The 15,441-nt window shown below is 38.1% G+C and overlaps 1 protein-coding gene across 5 annotated transcripts in view; it reads left to right on the plus strand.

Annotated features, from left to right (window-relative positions):
• rtkna (rhotekin a) overlaps window positions 1–15,441 on the plus strand; it is a 65,306-nt gene that overhangs the window by 45,701 nt on the left and 4,164 nt on the right. For 4 of the 5 annotated variants that reach the window (XM_058775473.1, XM_058775477.1, XM_058775474.1 and 1 more), the window contains exons 2-11: window positions 5,797–5,996; window positions 6,706–6,767; window positions 8,418–8,471; window positions 10,085–10,202; window positions 10,504–10,728; window positions 11,340–11,434; window positions 12,087–12,193; window positions 12,286–12,414; window positions 14,226–14,391; window positions 14,687–14,791. In XM_058775473.1, coding sequence (XP_058631456.1) covers window positions 5,797–5,996; window positions 6,706–6,767; window positions 8,418–8,471; window positions 10,085–10,202; window positions 10,504–10,728; window positions 11,340–11,434; window positions 12,087–12,193; window positions 12,286–12,414; window positions 14,226–14,391; window positions 14,687–14,791 — 1,261 coding nt within the window. Of the gene's footprint in view, window positions 1–5,796; window positions 5,997–6,705; window positions 6,768–8,417; window positions 8,472–10,084; window positions 10,203–10,503; window positions 10,729–11,339; window positions 11,435–12,086; window positions 12,194–12,285; window positions 12,415–14,225; window positions 14,392–14,686; window positions 14,792–15,337; window positions 15,429–15,441 lie in introns of all 5 variants that reach the window. The other variant, XM_058775478.1, reaches the window with a different exon arrangement.

Consider the following 15,441-nt stretch of genomic DNA (forward strand, 5'->3'; position numbering starts at 1 on the left):
TCTTAAGAATTAGTTTGCCAAGTCTTAAGCAATCTTACTTTTCAGATTCCAGTTAGGCCAATTTATCTTTTTGTATAACTGACTTTTAAAAAGTAAGGACCAGTCTTGAAGAAAAATATTAAATGACTAACTTTTAAGACTAGATTAAACAGTTTATGCAACTGGCCCCTGGTCCTGGAGTGTAAGCTAGACAGTATGTCATCCATTCTTGTAAACTTATCTTTTATGTAACTGGATATCTTGGATTACGCAGAAGGATCTGGCTTTTGCCCTGCAGAAAACTGAATCATCAAAACTTCACTCGGTCACTGGTGTCCCTTTTTGCCCTTTCCAACCCCATGTGGCTCATTCCCAAGCTTGTTTCTCTACATTTACACCCATTTCGATGGGAAAGTCCAGTACCGTCCTCAGTGCTGGCTTGCACCACAAGAACGAAAAGAGGAGCGCTGGGATTGGGTGGAACAGATGGGGGAGGCGGGTGCATATTTGTGGTTGACTAATTGGAGGCTGACAGGCCTCGGTCAGTGAAATCCAGTGTGTCTGTGGGTGTGGTCAGTGATTTGGCCTTTTCAATTGGTGTTTTGCCTTTGGGTGTCACCGTATTTTCTTTTTATTGTGAGAGAAAGTCAAAGTTCAGTAATACAGAAGAGTATGTTAATTACTGTTGTGTGAACTTTAGTGAAAAGCAAATTGGTAAAGTAGCTGAAGAATATAGTACCGTCCCTTTTAGCTTATTCAGTAATCTCCCTTAGTGTTAAAGGTGATGATAATTTCCTGCATGTTTTCAGGCCTGTAGTTAACATAATGGGCCATTTCCAGTGCTTCTTCGGTTCACATTGATGCACCCATTTAAGCAGCTGTGAGCAATAGCGATCTAGGTCATATTATGTTTTAAACTGGTCAGCGTAGCCCAGAAGATAGCCCCGTCTCTTTAGCATTGCAGTTCAGGAGTCAGCTGCTGCTGTCAATCAGGAAAGCTTCACACAGACCACTGCAGCCACATTTTTCATGACAGGAAATGACCTCAGAGCATTTGAGTCCTCTGAGAAGAGCAAAATATTTTCTGAGAAGTAAATTTGGACCCATTAAAGACGTTTAAAAGCAAACAAAGTTCCTAATGACAAATGACACATTAGTGCTGCTAATTGCTACAATTCGTCATCTAGGTGAATTCTCTATCATGTTGCAACAGTATGAGCTCTGATTATCTGAGAATTGAGAATTGTTTACTGACGTCATTGTGTATGATATGGGAGAGAGGTCAAAGTTTATGACTTAGCTCCAGTGTGAGAAACAGAACAGGCAAAACAAACAACCGGATAAGAGCATTATCCCAGAGAGAAATGTCCTGCAGGACATTGCTTGATGCTGTGAAACCCTCAGAGGGCATATTAACTTCACATTGTTATTTAGTAGGCTGGATTAGCTCACAGCGGCTAATGACAAAATGTTAGCAAAATTGCTTTTAAAATTGGCAATTTGGTAATTGTCAAGTATGCCAGCTCTTCATAACACTAATGGGCTTTTCATGCTACACTTAACTCTGTCTAAACATGCAGATTATGGCCACTTTTAACCTGGAGTTAAGCAACATTTCACACTTGTAATGTTAGAAACAGGGTTAGCGCTGTTTTTAACCCTGGGATATAAAGCACTGCTAAGCTAATTGGAGAGTTTCTTGAAAACTAGATATGTTCACATGGACTAACTGTCAGAATCAATCCAATCTGATTTCAGATTCTGTAAATTCTGTTTATATGAACTTTCATGCGGCTCGAGGTCAGTTGATTGGATTGAGGTGTTTACATGAAGAAGTTTTAGTTCATTTGACCCATCATTCTGATTATAAATGGATTATGAGTGTATGTAAATGTAGCTACTGTGTAAATGCTAACATTAGGGACCCAAACATGAAAATGAAGAACAGTTTTTCCAAATCTGTACTTACTTTTTCTTCTGTGGATGTAAAATGCATTGAAAATGTGTTTTTGTCCATATAGTGCAATCAGTATAGTCCAATCTTTTATTTGGATGACAGAAGTTGTTGAAATATTCTACTATTTTTCTTTTTTTTTTTTTTTGTGATCCACAGAAGAAAGTTATACAGGTGAGTAAATGATAACATAACTTTTATTTTTGAATCATTTGAAACACTAGCATGGATCAAATAACCTAGAATGATGCTAACACAGGGTTGAAATGACTTTTAAATAAGTTCAATTTCAAGTGTGAAAGGTCTTTATAAATATTTGGGCTGAAATGACTCAAGCTGCAAACATCGACTGGTGTATTAATGTGATTTAGAACAAATCAGCATCTTATTATCTGGCTATTATCCTATGTTTACATTCTTTAATTTGACATTACAAAGCCATTAGTTCGCATTCATTATTTAAGGTGTTTTCAGGAGGAAAGACTTCAAATGTGTGGCCTATTCTCTAAAGACCGTATAGCCATTTCCCATGACTCGCGTCCCCTGACACCGGAAAAATGTGCTTCCGATATTCCTTTTGCAGTTGTCTTGCATCCGCTGGAGGTTTTGAGTGTTTGGAGAGCAAGACCAACATCATTGTGTAATTATTAGTAATTACTAAGTCCAAGTAGTTTGCTTGTCTCACAGCAATAAACCGATCATTTTCCTGGTGGTCCTATAGCTGTAGGGTTTCAGGGGTCTCTGAAGTGTGGCAGAAATTAACATGCTAGGCATTTGTCACTGTAATTACAGACTCATTATTTTTTTCATACTCTTTCTTGCGTCCTCTATCTGTCTGATGATTTGGAGAAGATTCCATCTCCCTCAATTATTCCCATCTGGGCTCATTTTCAACACTCACGCTTCATTACCGAGGAACAGAGTGCTGGCTGTACTCTCCTCCCTCCTCCTCTCATCGCTCCTCCCTCGCTCCCTTGCTCTTTCACACCCTCCGCTGCCAGCCCGCCACCCTCGCTCACGCTCACATTCACACTGACGACTGGTACACACACACACACACACACCGGCTGGCGTGCTGCTCTGCCCTGGCACCTGTCACAAGGGAGGGTGGCGCTTGGCAATGCTGCAAGCGTGTTTGAAGGGTCTTTGTGTCATGTGGTTGTGTATTTACTACATGCTAATTCCTGCAGTGCTAACTTAAGTGTTTATTTTCACTGCTGTTCAGAATGCCGTATACTGTTTAATAGCACTACAGTTTTACTGTTTTTGAAAAAAGTCTCTTGTCTCGTCTCACCAAGACATTTATTTGATTAAAAATACAGTACAAAAAGTAATATTTTAAAATGTTATTATTATAATTTAAAATAACAGTTTAAATATATTTAAAATAAAATGTATTCATGTAATGGCAAAGCTGAATTTTCAGCAGCCATTAGTCTTCAGTGTCACATATACCTTTTGTATGCATCCCATCTCTGATGTGAAACAAAAATCAATTAATCAATAAAATCATAACTGTAGTCCCATTCCTTAAAACAAGCCATATGTATCTTTTCAGTAATGCTTGACAAGGAAAATTTTTTCATGAATTAAAACTATTATGTCAACTTTCAATTCAATCAACTTTCTTTTTTTTTTTTTTTTTCTTTTTTTTTGTGTATACACCAATAAATCATACTGTGGCACAAGCTCAAATTTCATTTAACAATCTGAATTGAAGAAGTAATTTCCTGGTTTGATTCATAAATCAGTTGAAAATCTACATAGCCACTGTCTGTTTTCAGTTTTGTTAAACAAAGGTGAAATAGTTCAAAGAAAAACAATGATGATGAGTATTGTTCTTTCTAGCCTGAATGGACCGAAAATTTGCATTTGTGAAGTGAGCTGGATCGTCGGTTTGTCTCATTTGCAAGCGAAGAGCAAATTGCGTCGTTTAAAAAATCGAATACAGAGAGCCACGATATGCAGTGTGTCACTATTTGCTATGCTGACTGTGTTTGGCTTGACGTAAAATTACATCTCCTTAAAAACAGTAACCTTTTTATGTAACAAAATATCAGAATTATTACAGTTTTTGCTACTACTGCTAGTACTATAAAACCTTAAGAAACTAATATTGGATCTTCTTTACACAGTTTAACACAGGGTCCTAACTAGCTGAGAACCAGCAATAAGCAATTTCCACGCTAAATGCGAAAGAAATGAAGTGAATGCACTCTATTGCTTGCAGGTTTTAGTTTTTTTTTTTTTTAGTTTTTTTTTTTCTTAAAATTGCTCAAACCTGTCCATCATATCAATTACAGATCATCTATCTCTTTCTCAAACAGCTGTGCGCTCTCTCACACTGACAGTGTTTTGATGGCTGTTGGCGGTGAACTTCTCTGAATTGCTCTATATGTGTCTCTGTGTACAAGCAGGATGGTGGCTGTAATTCCCTGAGCTCTGTCTAGAGTCTGTTAAGAATCTTAAATGGTCATGACTGGTTTGTTGTGCTCAGCCTACCACAGGAGTTTTTGCTTTTGAAGCTCATCTAGTCCATATTTTGACAGTATACAATCTGTTGCAGTAAGCTGTACAGCAAATCATGCTTTCCTTTGAAAGGAGAACCAAAAAGAGGTGCTGTCTTAATTGATGCCTGGTTATAATGAGGTTCTGAAATTTGCACACAAAAGAGGGCTTTTGGGATGTTGCCATGGCAACAGGAGCCCTCAGTGGATGGCAGAAGTGCAAAGCATGAGGGTCTGAATTATGTCACTTGAGGAAAAAGTGACCAACATACTGTTTTTCAGTGGTTCAAGGTTATTGCCTTGTTTAGTCAGATTCGAAGGCATCTTTAATTTGAGATAAAAAATAAACCTTGATGTATGGAAGATGGACTGAAAATACATCTGTCCGTCTCACAGCTTCATTTTTGCTTGTCAAATTTAATGTCATCTTGATCAAGAGCTATGGCTTAAATTTACTTCTTTTTCTCTATTTTAACTTTTGTGCTGACTTGCTCTTTTCCGCCCTTTTCTCCTCCTCATTCAATTTCATGTAGACTTAAAGCTAAATCCCATTCCAGAGTTAATTTAAATGACAGTAGGTTATTTGCCCATTGGAAATCCTCAGGCACACCTACCTCTGTCTTTCATCTTTTCTCCCCAAGCTCCTCCTTTTCTTGTTTTCTGCCTGCGCTTCATAATCCAGCCTCAGTCTGAGAAACTGGGACCCTAAAAAGATGCTCTGCCTCCCCTCAAATGCTAGATATAGCAGCACATCCTGAAATTTTGCCCCTCTCTACTCATGTGTAAATGATTCAGCGTCCTGCTCTCTAGTTGTTTGGGGGTAAACTCAGAAGAGGTCAAGAGGTCAGAGCATCTCTTCCAGCTTGTTAACCCCCATGTTCAATTTCATACATCACTGCTTTGAGACACACAGCAAGCTGGAACAGTCCATTACTGAGCAGACGGTCATGTGACTGGGGTGTGACGTCTGTGCAGTGCTGGGTAACACATGGGACACTTCTTCAGTGTGTGTTATAGGCATACTTTGGACATTTGTGCTTATTAGAGATCATTTATGCCTTAAGATATTTGAATGATCTATTCTAATACATAAAGCAAAGGGAAAAGACATGTTTGTCTTCATGTTGAGTTTTCCTGACGTCTTTCCTGTTGAAGACTGCTTTGTTTGACTCCTCATAAAGCATCTCAAGGTCTTGGAGACATGGCAGTTAACCTAAAATATTTATGTGGCAGGTTTTATTTAAGTTGTATTTAATTTTATTTTATTGTTTGAGGTCAATCCTCCATGTCTAGTTGAGTAAAACGTTTAATCCTGGGAATGAGCTTGACTTTAGCCTGTTTTTTTTTTTTTTTCAGGACAGTGACATCCAGAAGAAGATCGACTATGAGATCCGGATGCGTGAGGGTGCTTGTAAGCTGCTGGCCGCATGTTCTCAGAGGGACCAGGCGCTGGAGGCCTCCAAGAGTCTCCTCACCTGCAACGCCCGCATCATGGCCTACATGTCAGAGCTGCAGCGCATGAAGGAGGCACAAGTCATGCAACGGGTCGCACGCAGGTCAGCAGTCACTTTTGATTCATTTAGTTCAGTTTGTGTACACTTAAAGTTTGGTGAAACGAAATTAAATTTTTGGGTGTCTTCGATGTTTGTGGTGCTTTATAAAAGGTAAATTAGATAATAGGCCAGTTTCTTGGGGTCAGGCATGTCTATTATACTGTCAGCACCGGTAGCAAATATAAAGTATCATCCTAATAACTGCAGTTTGACCATCTGTTGACCAGTACTTCAGCATTGACAAAATCCAATAAACATAAAACTAAAGATATGTTCAGAAACTTTTAAAGGGATAGTTCACCCAAAAATGAAAATTCTGTCATTAATTATTCACCCTCATGTCGTTCCAAACCTGCAAGACCTTCGATCATCTTTGGAACACACATCATTTTTCATTTTTGGGTGAACTATCCCTTTAATTGGGGAAATGTGTAATGTTTTCAAAAAATATTTTTTGTCTTCCAGTTTACCATGTAGAGACAATTGCACTGTCATCTTGAACCTATGTATTGATGTCAGTACATTTGCTTTATTTATTTGAGCACACAACCTGACACAACGACATTGGCTCAACCAATATTATACATTTACGATAGGGCTATCTGTTTGTCTGACCGTTGGCAGACAAGGGAAGTGCTCAGGACACTTCAGTGTTAATTATAACTGAATCATTTTACGCATTGTGGTTTGTACCTTTTGTGTTTGTGTTCAGGTCTTCTGATGCAGGTCCAATGGATGACCGATCCCCATGTAAAGGCAAAGTAGCCATTTCAGGTATGTTCACAGAAAATAATTCAGGTAGTTATGATTAATTTATGTAACGAAAGAAAAAAAATACAGTACTGTTCAAAATGTTGGGGTCTGTAAGATTTTTAAAGAGCTATCACATCAGAAGTGCCAAAGTAAATCAAAAGGGAACGTAGTAACATTTGTTACAAAAGATTTCTATGAAGTTTAAATAAATGCTGTTCTTCTGAACTTTTTATTCATCAAAGAATCCTGATAAAAATGTATTACAGTTATAATACATTGATAATAAGAAGAAATACTTACTTGAGCACCAAAACATCATATTAGAATGATTTCTGAAGGATCATGTGACAATAAAGACTGGAGTAATAGCTGCAGAAAATTCATCGCAGGAATAAATTACATTTTAAAACCATATTAAAATAGAAAACAGTTATCCTAAATTGTAATAATATTTCACAGTATTACTGTTTTACTATATTTCTGATCAAATAAATACAGCTTTGGTAAGCATGAGACATCCTTCAAAAACAATTAAAAATATTGCTGACCCCAAACTTTTGAATGGTATACATAAACAAAATGATATATATGAGATGTTATTTTCTGGTTTTGTTTCGGTGTATTGTGCCTAAATCATGCAAACCAGTCTGTTTATACGGGTGTCTGAGCACTAAATCACACCCCTGCTGTTATACATATCAGCGCCTGTGTCTCAGTCTGCTTGGGGCTTCTTTTATGAGTCGTCCTCCCCTCCTCACTGTCTGGATCTTTTAGAGGGGCCAACCCCCCTCTTAACACCTAGTGCTATTAACTCCCAGTTCAAACTCCTTGACTGCACCCATGGCAATCTGTGTTTGAGACCCACAGTGAGAGGCCTAGAGGGCTGATACTCAGTAAACGCTGTAATTATGACGTCAGTATGAAGAGGTTATGGAGCACCTTATAGCCCTACTTCAGACTGAGTCACATGCACACTAATGTAAACCACACTCATATGCAGCCGCACAGATGGAATCAACACAATTTTCTGTGTAATTCTGTGCAGTGATGAAATTAGATCAAATGTTTAATAAACCAACAAACTTATGGTGGGGCATTCAGAATTTTATCAATGACCAGCGTTCTTGTTCTGCAGAAATATGCTGTGCTTTCTTCAGCTGCAGATTCTGTGTGGGATTCCTGCTCATGCACCATCATTCCAAATGCATTAAGACTACATGTTTATCATGTAGTTCATCCCACGCACATACAATCTAATGTTCCCACATGCAGCCTCCGTTTTTTTGTCTTTTTTTTGCTGTTCATCATCTGAAGTCACTACCATATTAATTGTTCCCTAACAACCTCTGCCTATTAATTTAATGGCGTTCTGTGGTTATTAACAAGCCTGGTTACACAGACCTTCACAGAGGAGCTCATCCAGGTGGGCTGAAGTGATGAATGTGGTCTTGATGTGGTGGGTGGGCCACTGTGATAATGGTTTATACTGATGATTTATACTAGCTGGTAGCATGGCATAAAATACCAGATGAGTGTTGTGAACATATTTTTCTTTTGATTGACATGGAGTGACAGCCGGCATTGGTTGCTTGCAGCTGTGAGTGACGCTGAGTGTGTGTGTGTGCGTTATAACCTTGTTTTGCTCTGACCTCCAATTCCTCTGTTTTGCAGATCTACGGATACCTCTAATGTGGAAAGACACAGAGTATTTTAAGAATAAAGGAGGTAACATCTGTTTTTCCTCTTCACTCTGATATGCAGGTTAAATAACAGTGCAGGCTGTTTAGAATATATTTGATCTTAATAATAGTGGTGCAACGGATCACAAAACTCACGGTTCGGATCATGCTACGGATTTTGAGTCACGGATTGGATAATTTTTTCGGATCAGCAATAAAAAAAAGTTTGCTTTTGATTTATTACTAAAGTGAGCTTTTAAGTACTTCTATACCCCAGCAGAAACTACTAGCTTAACTATTAAAGTCAGTAATATCACAAGAACAATTGTACAAATTACAAGCATAGATGAACAGCCTACAACATAAATTATAGGCTATATAAAGACAGTAACAGTAGTATTCAGGTGCAGAAATGTAATAATTAAGTGCAAAACAACATAATTCTTACTGCATGAGTTAAATACAGATTCATCTTTGTTAAAGTTGTGGTGGTGTTTGATTAGCAAACAAAGACAGAAGTAGGTACTTCTAGGCTGCTGTCTCTAGGACTAAATGCACGGACCTAATACTGACACACATTCGGTTTCTTTCTCAGCTTTATATGTTAACTTAAGACATGGACATAACCTACTGTGTTTACCAGTATACTTTCCAAAACAGGTGTTTTCACATAACTTTGTATGTATCCATCCGTTGAGGCGTTGTCCGAAACGCGGTGTCTGAATCCCGTCTTTCTCTCTCTCTTTCTCTTTCTCTCTCTTTCTCTCTCTCTCTCTTTCTCTCTCTCTCTCTCTCTCTCTCTCTCTCTCTGCGTGTGCTTCGGGTGTGTGCGGCACATATTTTACATACATATCGAGCGAGTCCCGATTCGACGACTTCATCTGAATGGTCTGAAATTGTTTGAATGTGTAATTTGGCAAGACAAAACAGGTGCAGATGATAACTTTCAGTCTATACTGGTCGAACTTAACAGTTAATCTGCGAATCACATATGTGCCGAACGGATCACGGATCATCTACGATCCGTTGCACCCCTACTTAATAACCCTTTGTATAACACGAACACAGAAAATACTGCTCAGATACATTGTGCATTCAGTATATGCATTACCGCGATAACAAAAAACACATTTATTTATGAAGCATTCAGGCCCAGCAAAGCCCTCTGGGTAAAGAGAATATTATTACTGGCGCCGGAAACCTTTTTCCAGACAACAGTGACTAATGTAGTTTCGCCTAAGGTGCTTAGAACAGCTGATAGAGGTGATATCATGTTGATGAATGTGACACAGGAACCCACATGCATGTGTTATTCTCTCATGGGAAAGCTTTTATATGTGCTTTATCCTGTTAATGGCAACATATATTTTATTAGCCCTCGAAATGATTAGGGCAAAAACGGTTAAGACTGGTTGTCACAATTATTCATGTTCTACAATTTGTACAAGGAAAAAATACACCGATACTAATGTTGCCCTGAGCAGGAAAAAGCAGGACAGCACACACACAGGTGCAGGAGTAAATGTTTTCTGAATGAACAGAGCTGCTCTGGGGGATTTTATAGGCACTGGGCCAAATATGCAGCTACACTGGTGAAGACATTACAGCAGGTGTGACTTCTGAGTAGAAATCATGTAAATGTCTTTCTTTCTTCTTCAGAGCTGCATCGGTGCGCTGTATTCTGTCTGCTTCAGTTGGGTGGAGAGATCTTTGACACAGACATGGTGATGGTGGACAGGACGCTGACAGATATCTGCTTTGACAACACAATTGTCTTGTAAGTGTGCATGTTTATTATGTCAGTTTAACTGTTTCTGGACATTTATTCCATACAAATATAGTGTTTAATCTTGATGTGACTTCCAAAACCGCTATAGTTGGTTTGTATCAAAGTATATAAATTGTTCACTTAAAAAAATATAGATAGATAGATCAAGAAAAAATACAAATCTTACTGACACCAAACTTTTGAACAGTAGTATATACTGCATTTAAATCAACATTTGCTCTTTACTGATAATAAATGTGTGTAGTAATACGAAGTGCTTCATTCATGCTGTGTTTGTTCCTGTGTGCAGTAATGAGGCCAGTCCAGGGTTCGAGCTGCGGGTGGAGCTGTATAGCTGTTGTTCAGAGGAGGACTACTCAGCAGGCAGCACACCACGGAAGCTGGCCAGCAAGCTGAGCTCATCTCTGGGAAGGTCAACAGGAAAGAAAATGAGGGCGGCCTTGGAGCCCGGAGCCTGCAGCCCCACTAGCAATGGAGGAGGAGCGACAATCCTGCTGCCTGTGCCCTCTGTACCGTAAGTGTGTAGAAACACACACACAAACACACTGCTGCTACGTGAATCAAAAATGCTAAAAGGATTTCTGTGAACTGCAGACCAGTGATAAACCTATGTTCAATGATATGGAAATACAATAAGCAACATACAATACTGTTTAAAACTCTGGGGTCTGTAAGATTTTTTTTAAATGTCTTTGAAAGTCTCTTGTACGCACCAGGACTGCATTTATTAGATCAAAAATACAGCAAAAACAGAAATTTTGTGAAATTATATTACAATTTAAAATCACTGTTTGCTATTTTAATGTATTTTAAAATGTAATTTATTCCTGTAAAGTGAATGAATTTTCAGCAGCCGTTACTCCAGTTTTCAGTGTCACATGTTCCTACAGAAATCATTCTAATATGCTTATTTTGGTGCTCAAGAAATGTTTCTTATTATCAATGCCACTTTTGATAAATTTAATGCGTCCATGCTGATTAAAAGTATGAATTACTTTAAAAAAGTGTTAAGGTATCCCATTTGTTTAACATAAGTTTATCAGTTTATTTATTTGTATTTTATTGATGGTCATAGTTCAAATATGCTTGCATATTGCTCTCTCTTATTGTGTTTTGTGTTTATAGGGGCCCCAAATATCATCTTTTGGCTCACACGACCCTCAATCTCTCTCACGTCCAGGATAGCTTCCGCACACATGACCTCACCATCACAGGAAATGGTGAGCTGCCGAACCCCTTTTTAAAACTTAACTTTTTGTCACCAGGAACATCTTTATTTAGAAAACATGTCAAAGTACTGTGCATGCCAGCCATTTTTTTTTAACTTTTGAAATTATAATATGTAATTTGATATAATAATTTGGTACTTTTTTTTTTTTTAGATTAAAAACATAAAGTGAGATGCTTTTTCTGATAAACAGTTTGTAACTTCCAAGTTGTCTTCTGGGGTTTTGTTTAAAGCACATTAGTTTTATGACATGCTAGTTTTCTTCACGTTGCAGGTAATCAATTACAGACAGGCCTGCAGTGTGTGTTGTCGACGTCTGTCAGATTTATTGTGTTAGGGTCATGCTCATAAACTTCTCTGAATGGCCAGTCATGGTGTGTGAAGGGCCAATAAGAGGCGCTTATAGCCATCTTTATGTGTGAAGAGTTACTGCAGACATTCTTACGGCCTGAGTGTGGGCTGCTCGCGCTCGCAGATGATAGTTTACTTTGTTGTAAAATATGTACTAAAAATATAGGGTGCAAAACATGATGTCATTTGAATAGCTTGTTTACTTGGGTTTTAAAATACAGTTTCTAACTTTGTAAGTCGCGCGTTCTTTTTATCTTTCTCTCAGTAGTTACTGTCTCTTTGTCTCTCTGTAGAGGAGTGTTCGTACTGGCTGCCTCTGTATGGCGGTGTATGTTGTCGTCTGGCCGCTCAACCTCACTGTATGACACAACAAATGATGAGTGGCTGTCTGAGGGTAAAGGTGTGTTGGAAACACATGCACTCACTCACTTCAATATCGTATTTCTCCATTTCAGTTTTCTTTGGCTAATGTTCTCCTTCCTTTCTCTCAAGCTTGGAGGAGAGCCACAAGGATGGACAAATGTCTATGGTGTTTTAAAAGGAACAAATCTCTTCTGTTATCATCAAAAAGAGGACATGGAGGCCAATGTGGAGCCTGTCTTAACTATTGGGATTAACAAAGTAAGTTCTGTCCTATTCTGGTAATTTCAAGCGTGCTCATTTATGCACGTGGTATATCAGGGTCATTCTTCTGCTTTTGGAGATATCATGAGATATTTTTCTTTGTGAATATCTTGAAAGCACTCTTTCAAATGGATAGTCTCTTTATAGAAAGAGATGTTTTTTGTGTCTGAACATTTTTCATTGTGTCAGTACTTATGAAAAGACGTTTTGTTTGCCATGCACTGGGTCTGGATCTTCCAGTGCCCCTAGAGAGCTGCGTGTTGTGAGTACAAAGAGCTTGTTTTAACATCTGAGAGCTGCACTGTGAGTCTGCACATTCCTCAGCTCTCAGGTGACTGCTTTGCACTACACATACTTTACTTGTGCTCTGCTGCCACCTACTGGTTAGAACTGAGATTACTATTTAATGCTGTAAAATATGTGCAAAAGCTTTTGCTGCAGGTACTAGTATTATATACAATGACTGGGAATTCAAACATGCATAACTGCATAGCTCAGAAAAAATTTAAAGTGAAAAACTAACATTTTACACTATATTCTTTAGATATTATTATAATGTGAATCGTAAAATGTGTATCCAACAAGTCTTAATTCTGAAATGAACTTTGTCTATACATTATTCTGCTTATTACATGGCTCCACACCACATAAAAAAAATGACTTTAAATTTGTTTAAATTATTTTTCATTGTTAGAACAAATAGACAATAGACTCATTTACATTTAGTAATTTAGCAGACGGTTTTATCCAAAGAGACTTAGGACAATGGAAGCAATCAAAATCAACAAGAGAGCAATGATATGCAAGTGCTTTGATAAGTCTAATTTAGCTTAACGTAGTACACGTAACAAGGAAATGTAAAAAATCTTGTGTAATATAACTTGTTTGTTTGTTTGCTGGTTTTTATTAAGATGAAATGGCATTAAATAAATATATGCTACTACTACTTTTTATTAAACAAAGAATCATAAAAAAAACTAATTCTGTGATTAAATTACTCGCCCTCATGTCGTTCCAAACCCGTAAGACCTTTATTTATATTTGGAACACAATATTTTTGTGTTCATATTTTTGATGAAATCCGAGAGCTTTCTGACCCTGCGTAGACAGCAATGCAACTGACACATTCCCAGAAGGCCCAGAAACACAGTAAGAAAACCGTTAAAATAGTGCATGTTACATCAGTGGTTCAACCTTGTTTTTATGAAGCTATGAGAATACTTTTTGTGTGCAAAGAAAACCAAAATAACTCAAATTATTCAAATTTCTTCTCTTCCGTGTCAAGTCTTCGACACGTATTCACAACAGTACCACGATGCATTTTTAAAAAAAAGTATAAATCATATTGACCCCAATCTGTAATGTATATTATATGTGACCCTGGAGCACAAAACCAGTCTTAAGTAGCACGGATGTATTTGTAGCAATAGCCAACAATACATTGTATGGGTTAAAATGATCGATTTTTCTTTTATGCCGAGTAAAGATCATGCTCCATGAAGATATACCGTAAATGTATTAAAACTTAATTTTTGATTAGTAATATACATTGCTAAGAACTTTATTTGGACAACTTTAAAGGCGATTTTCTCAATATTTTCATATTTTCAAATAGTTGTATCTCAGCCAAATATTATCCGATCCTAACAAACCATACATCAATGGAAAGCTTATTTATTCAGACTTCAGATGTATAAATCTCAATTTAAAAAAATTGACCCTTATGACTGGTTTTGTGGTCAATGGTCACATCTCATTTTAGGTTAGTAATTTCACAGTTTAAAAAAATGTTTCCATGTGTATCTCAGGAGACGAGAATACGGGCTGCAGAGAAGGATCCTCACAGCAAGGCACAGAATATCTGTATCACTAACCAGTATGGAGGAGAGGAAGTGACGCACACACTAGCTGCAGACAGCAGAGAAGAGACACAGCGCTGGATGGAGGCCTTCTGGCAGCAGTTCTATGATATGAGTGAGTACATGAATTCTAAACTTACTATAAAGCCATAAGCCACACAAGGCTGTACATTACCAAGCAAAAAAAACCTTAACTGTTTTTATGTCAGCCCTTGAGTGGATTTCTGCTTTTGAGAAATGGTAACAACAGCAATATGCTGAAACACACAATGCTCAGTTATATAATTTAAAAATAAATATAAAAATATTTGAATACAGAAATTATGCCAGGTGATATAATTCACTGGCCTGATTGTAAGTTCAATACGCTGGCCAGAACAGTTTGACTAAGCTGCTTGCTCCCTCTGCAGGCCAGTGGAGGCAGTGCTGTGATGACCTGATGAAGATTGAGCTGCCTTCCCCACGCAAACCTGCCATAGTCACACCGAAGCAGGGCTCCCTGTACCATGAGATGGGTGAGTGTGTGCAGACACCTTTTTACACATTTACAGAGGCTAGAGGAGAGTTTGAAGCTCTAGATTCACAAAATAAAGCCAAGCAACACAATAGAGCCATACAGGTAATAACAGAAATAATGCACAAGCACAGATATGCCTGTGAATCTAACATTAATGTGTGGATCGAACTGCATGTCCTGATCCTCTGTCAGATCTGAGTCTTTCTCTTTATCAATTTATCTCCTTTAACTGCTAAATGGAAAGTCTGCTGTTTCTGACAAACTGACAGTCTTTTCTTTCTCTTCCACTGTCTTATTTTCTCTGTGGTTTTTATGTCTGTCCCTTCACGGTTGTTTTTCCCCTCCTCTTTCACATTGATTTTTTCATACACTCTTGTATTTTCCTGGTTTCATGCCTTACATTTGTAATCCAAACATCTATCCCATACATTTCCCAACCACTGTATCATTATTTGGTTGATATATAAACACTCATTCCCGTGCCCTCCCCACAACCCTACATTTGTTGGCCCCTCATGCGTTTTGCTGGCCTCCCCCTCCTCAGTGGCCCCTGCATCCGGTGAGGGGCTTTTGCTGCAGGATAACGCTGTCTCTGCTGAGATCCGAGCTCTGCTCTCCTCCTATTACAATGACAGGTGAAGTAACTCT

The sequence above is a fragment of the Onychostoma macrolepis genome, chromosome 05 (genome assembly GCF_012432095.1).
Source record: "Onychostoma macrolepis isolate SWU-2019 chromosome 05, ASM1243209v1, whole genome shotgun sequence".
Taxonomy (NCBI): Eukaryota; Metazoa; Chordata; class Actinopteri; order Cypriniformes; family Cyprinidae; genus Onychostoma; species Onychostoma macrolepis.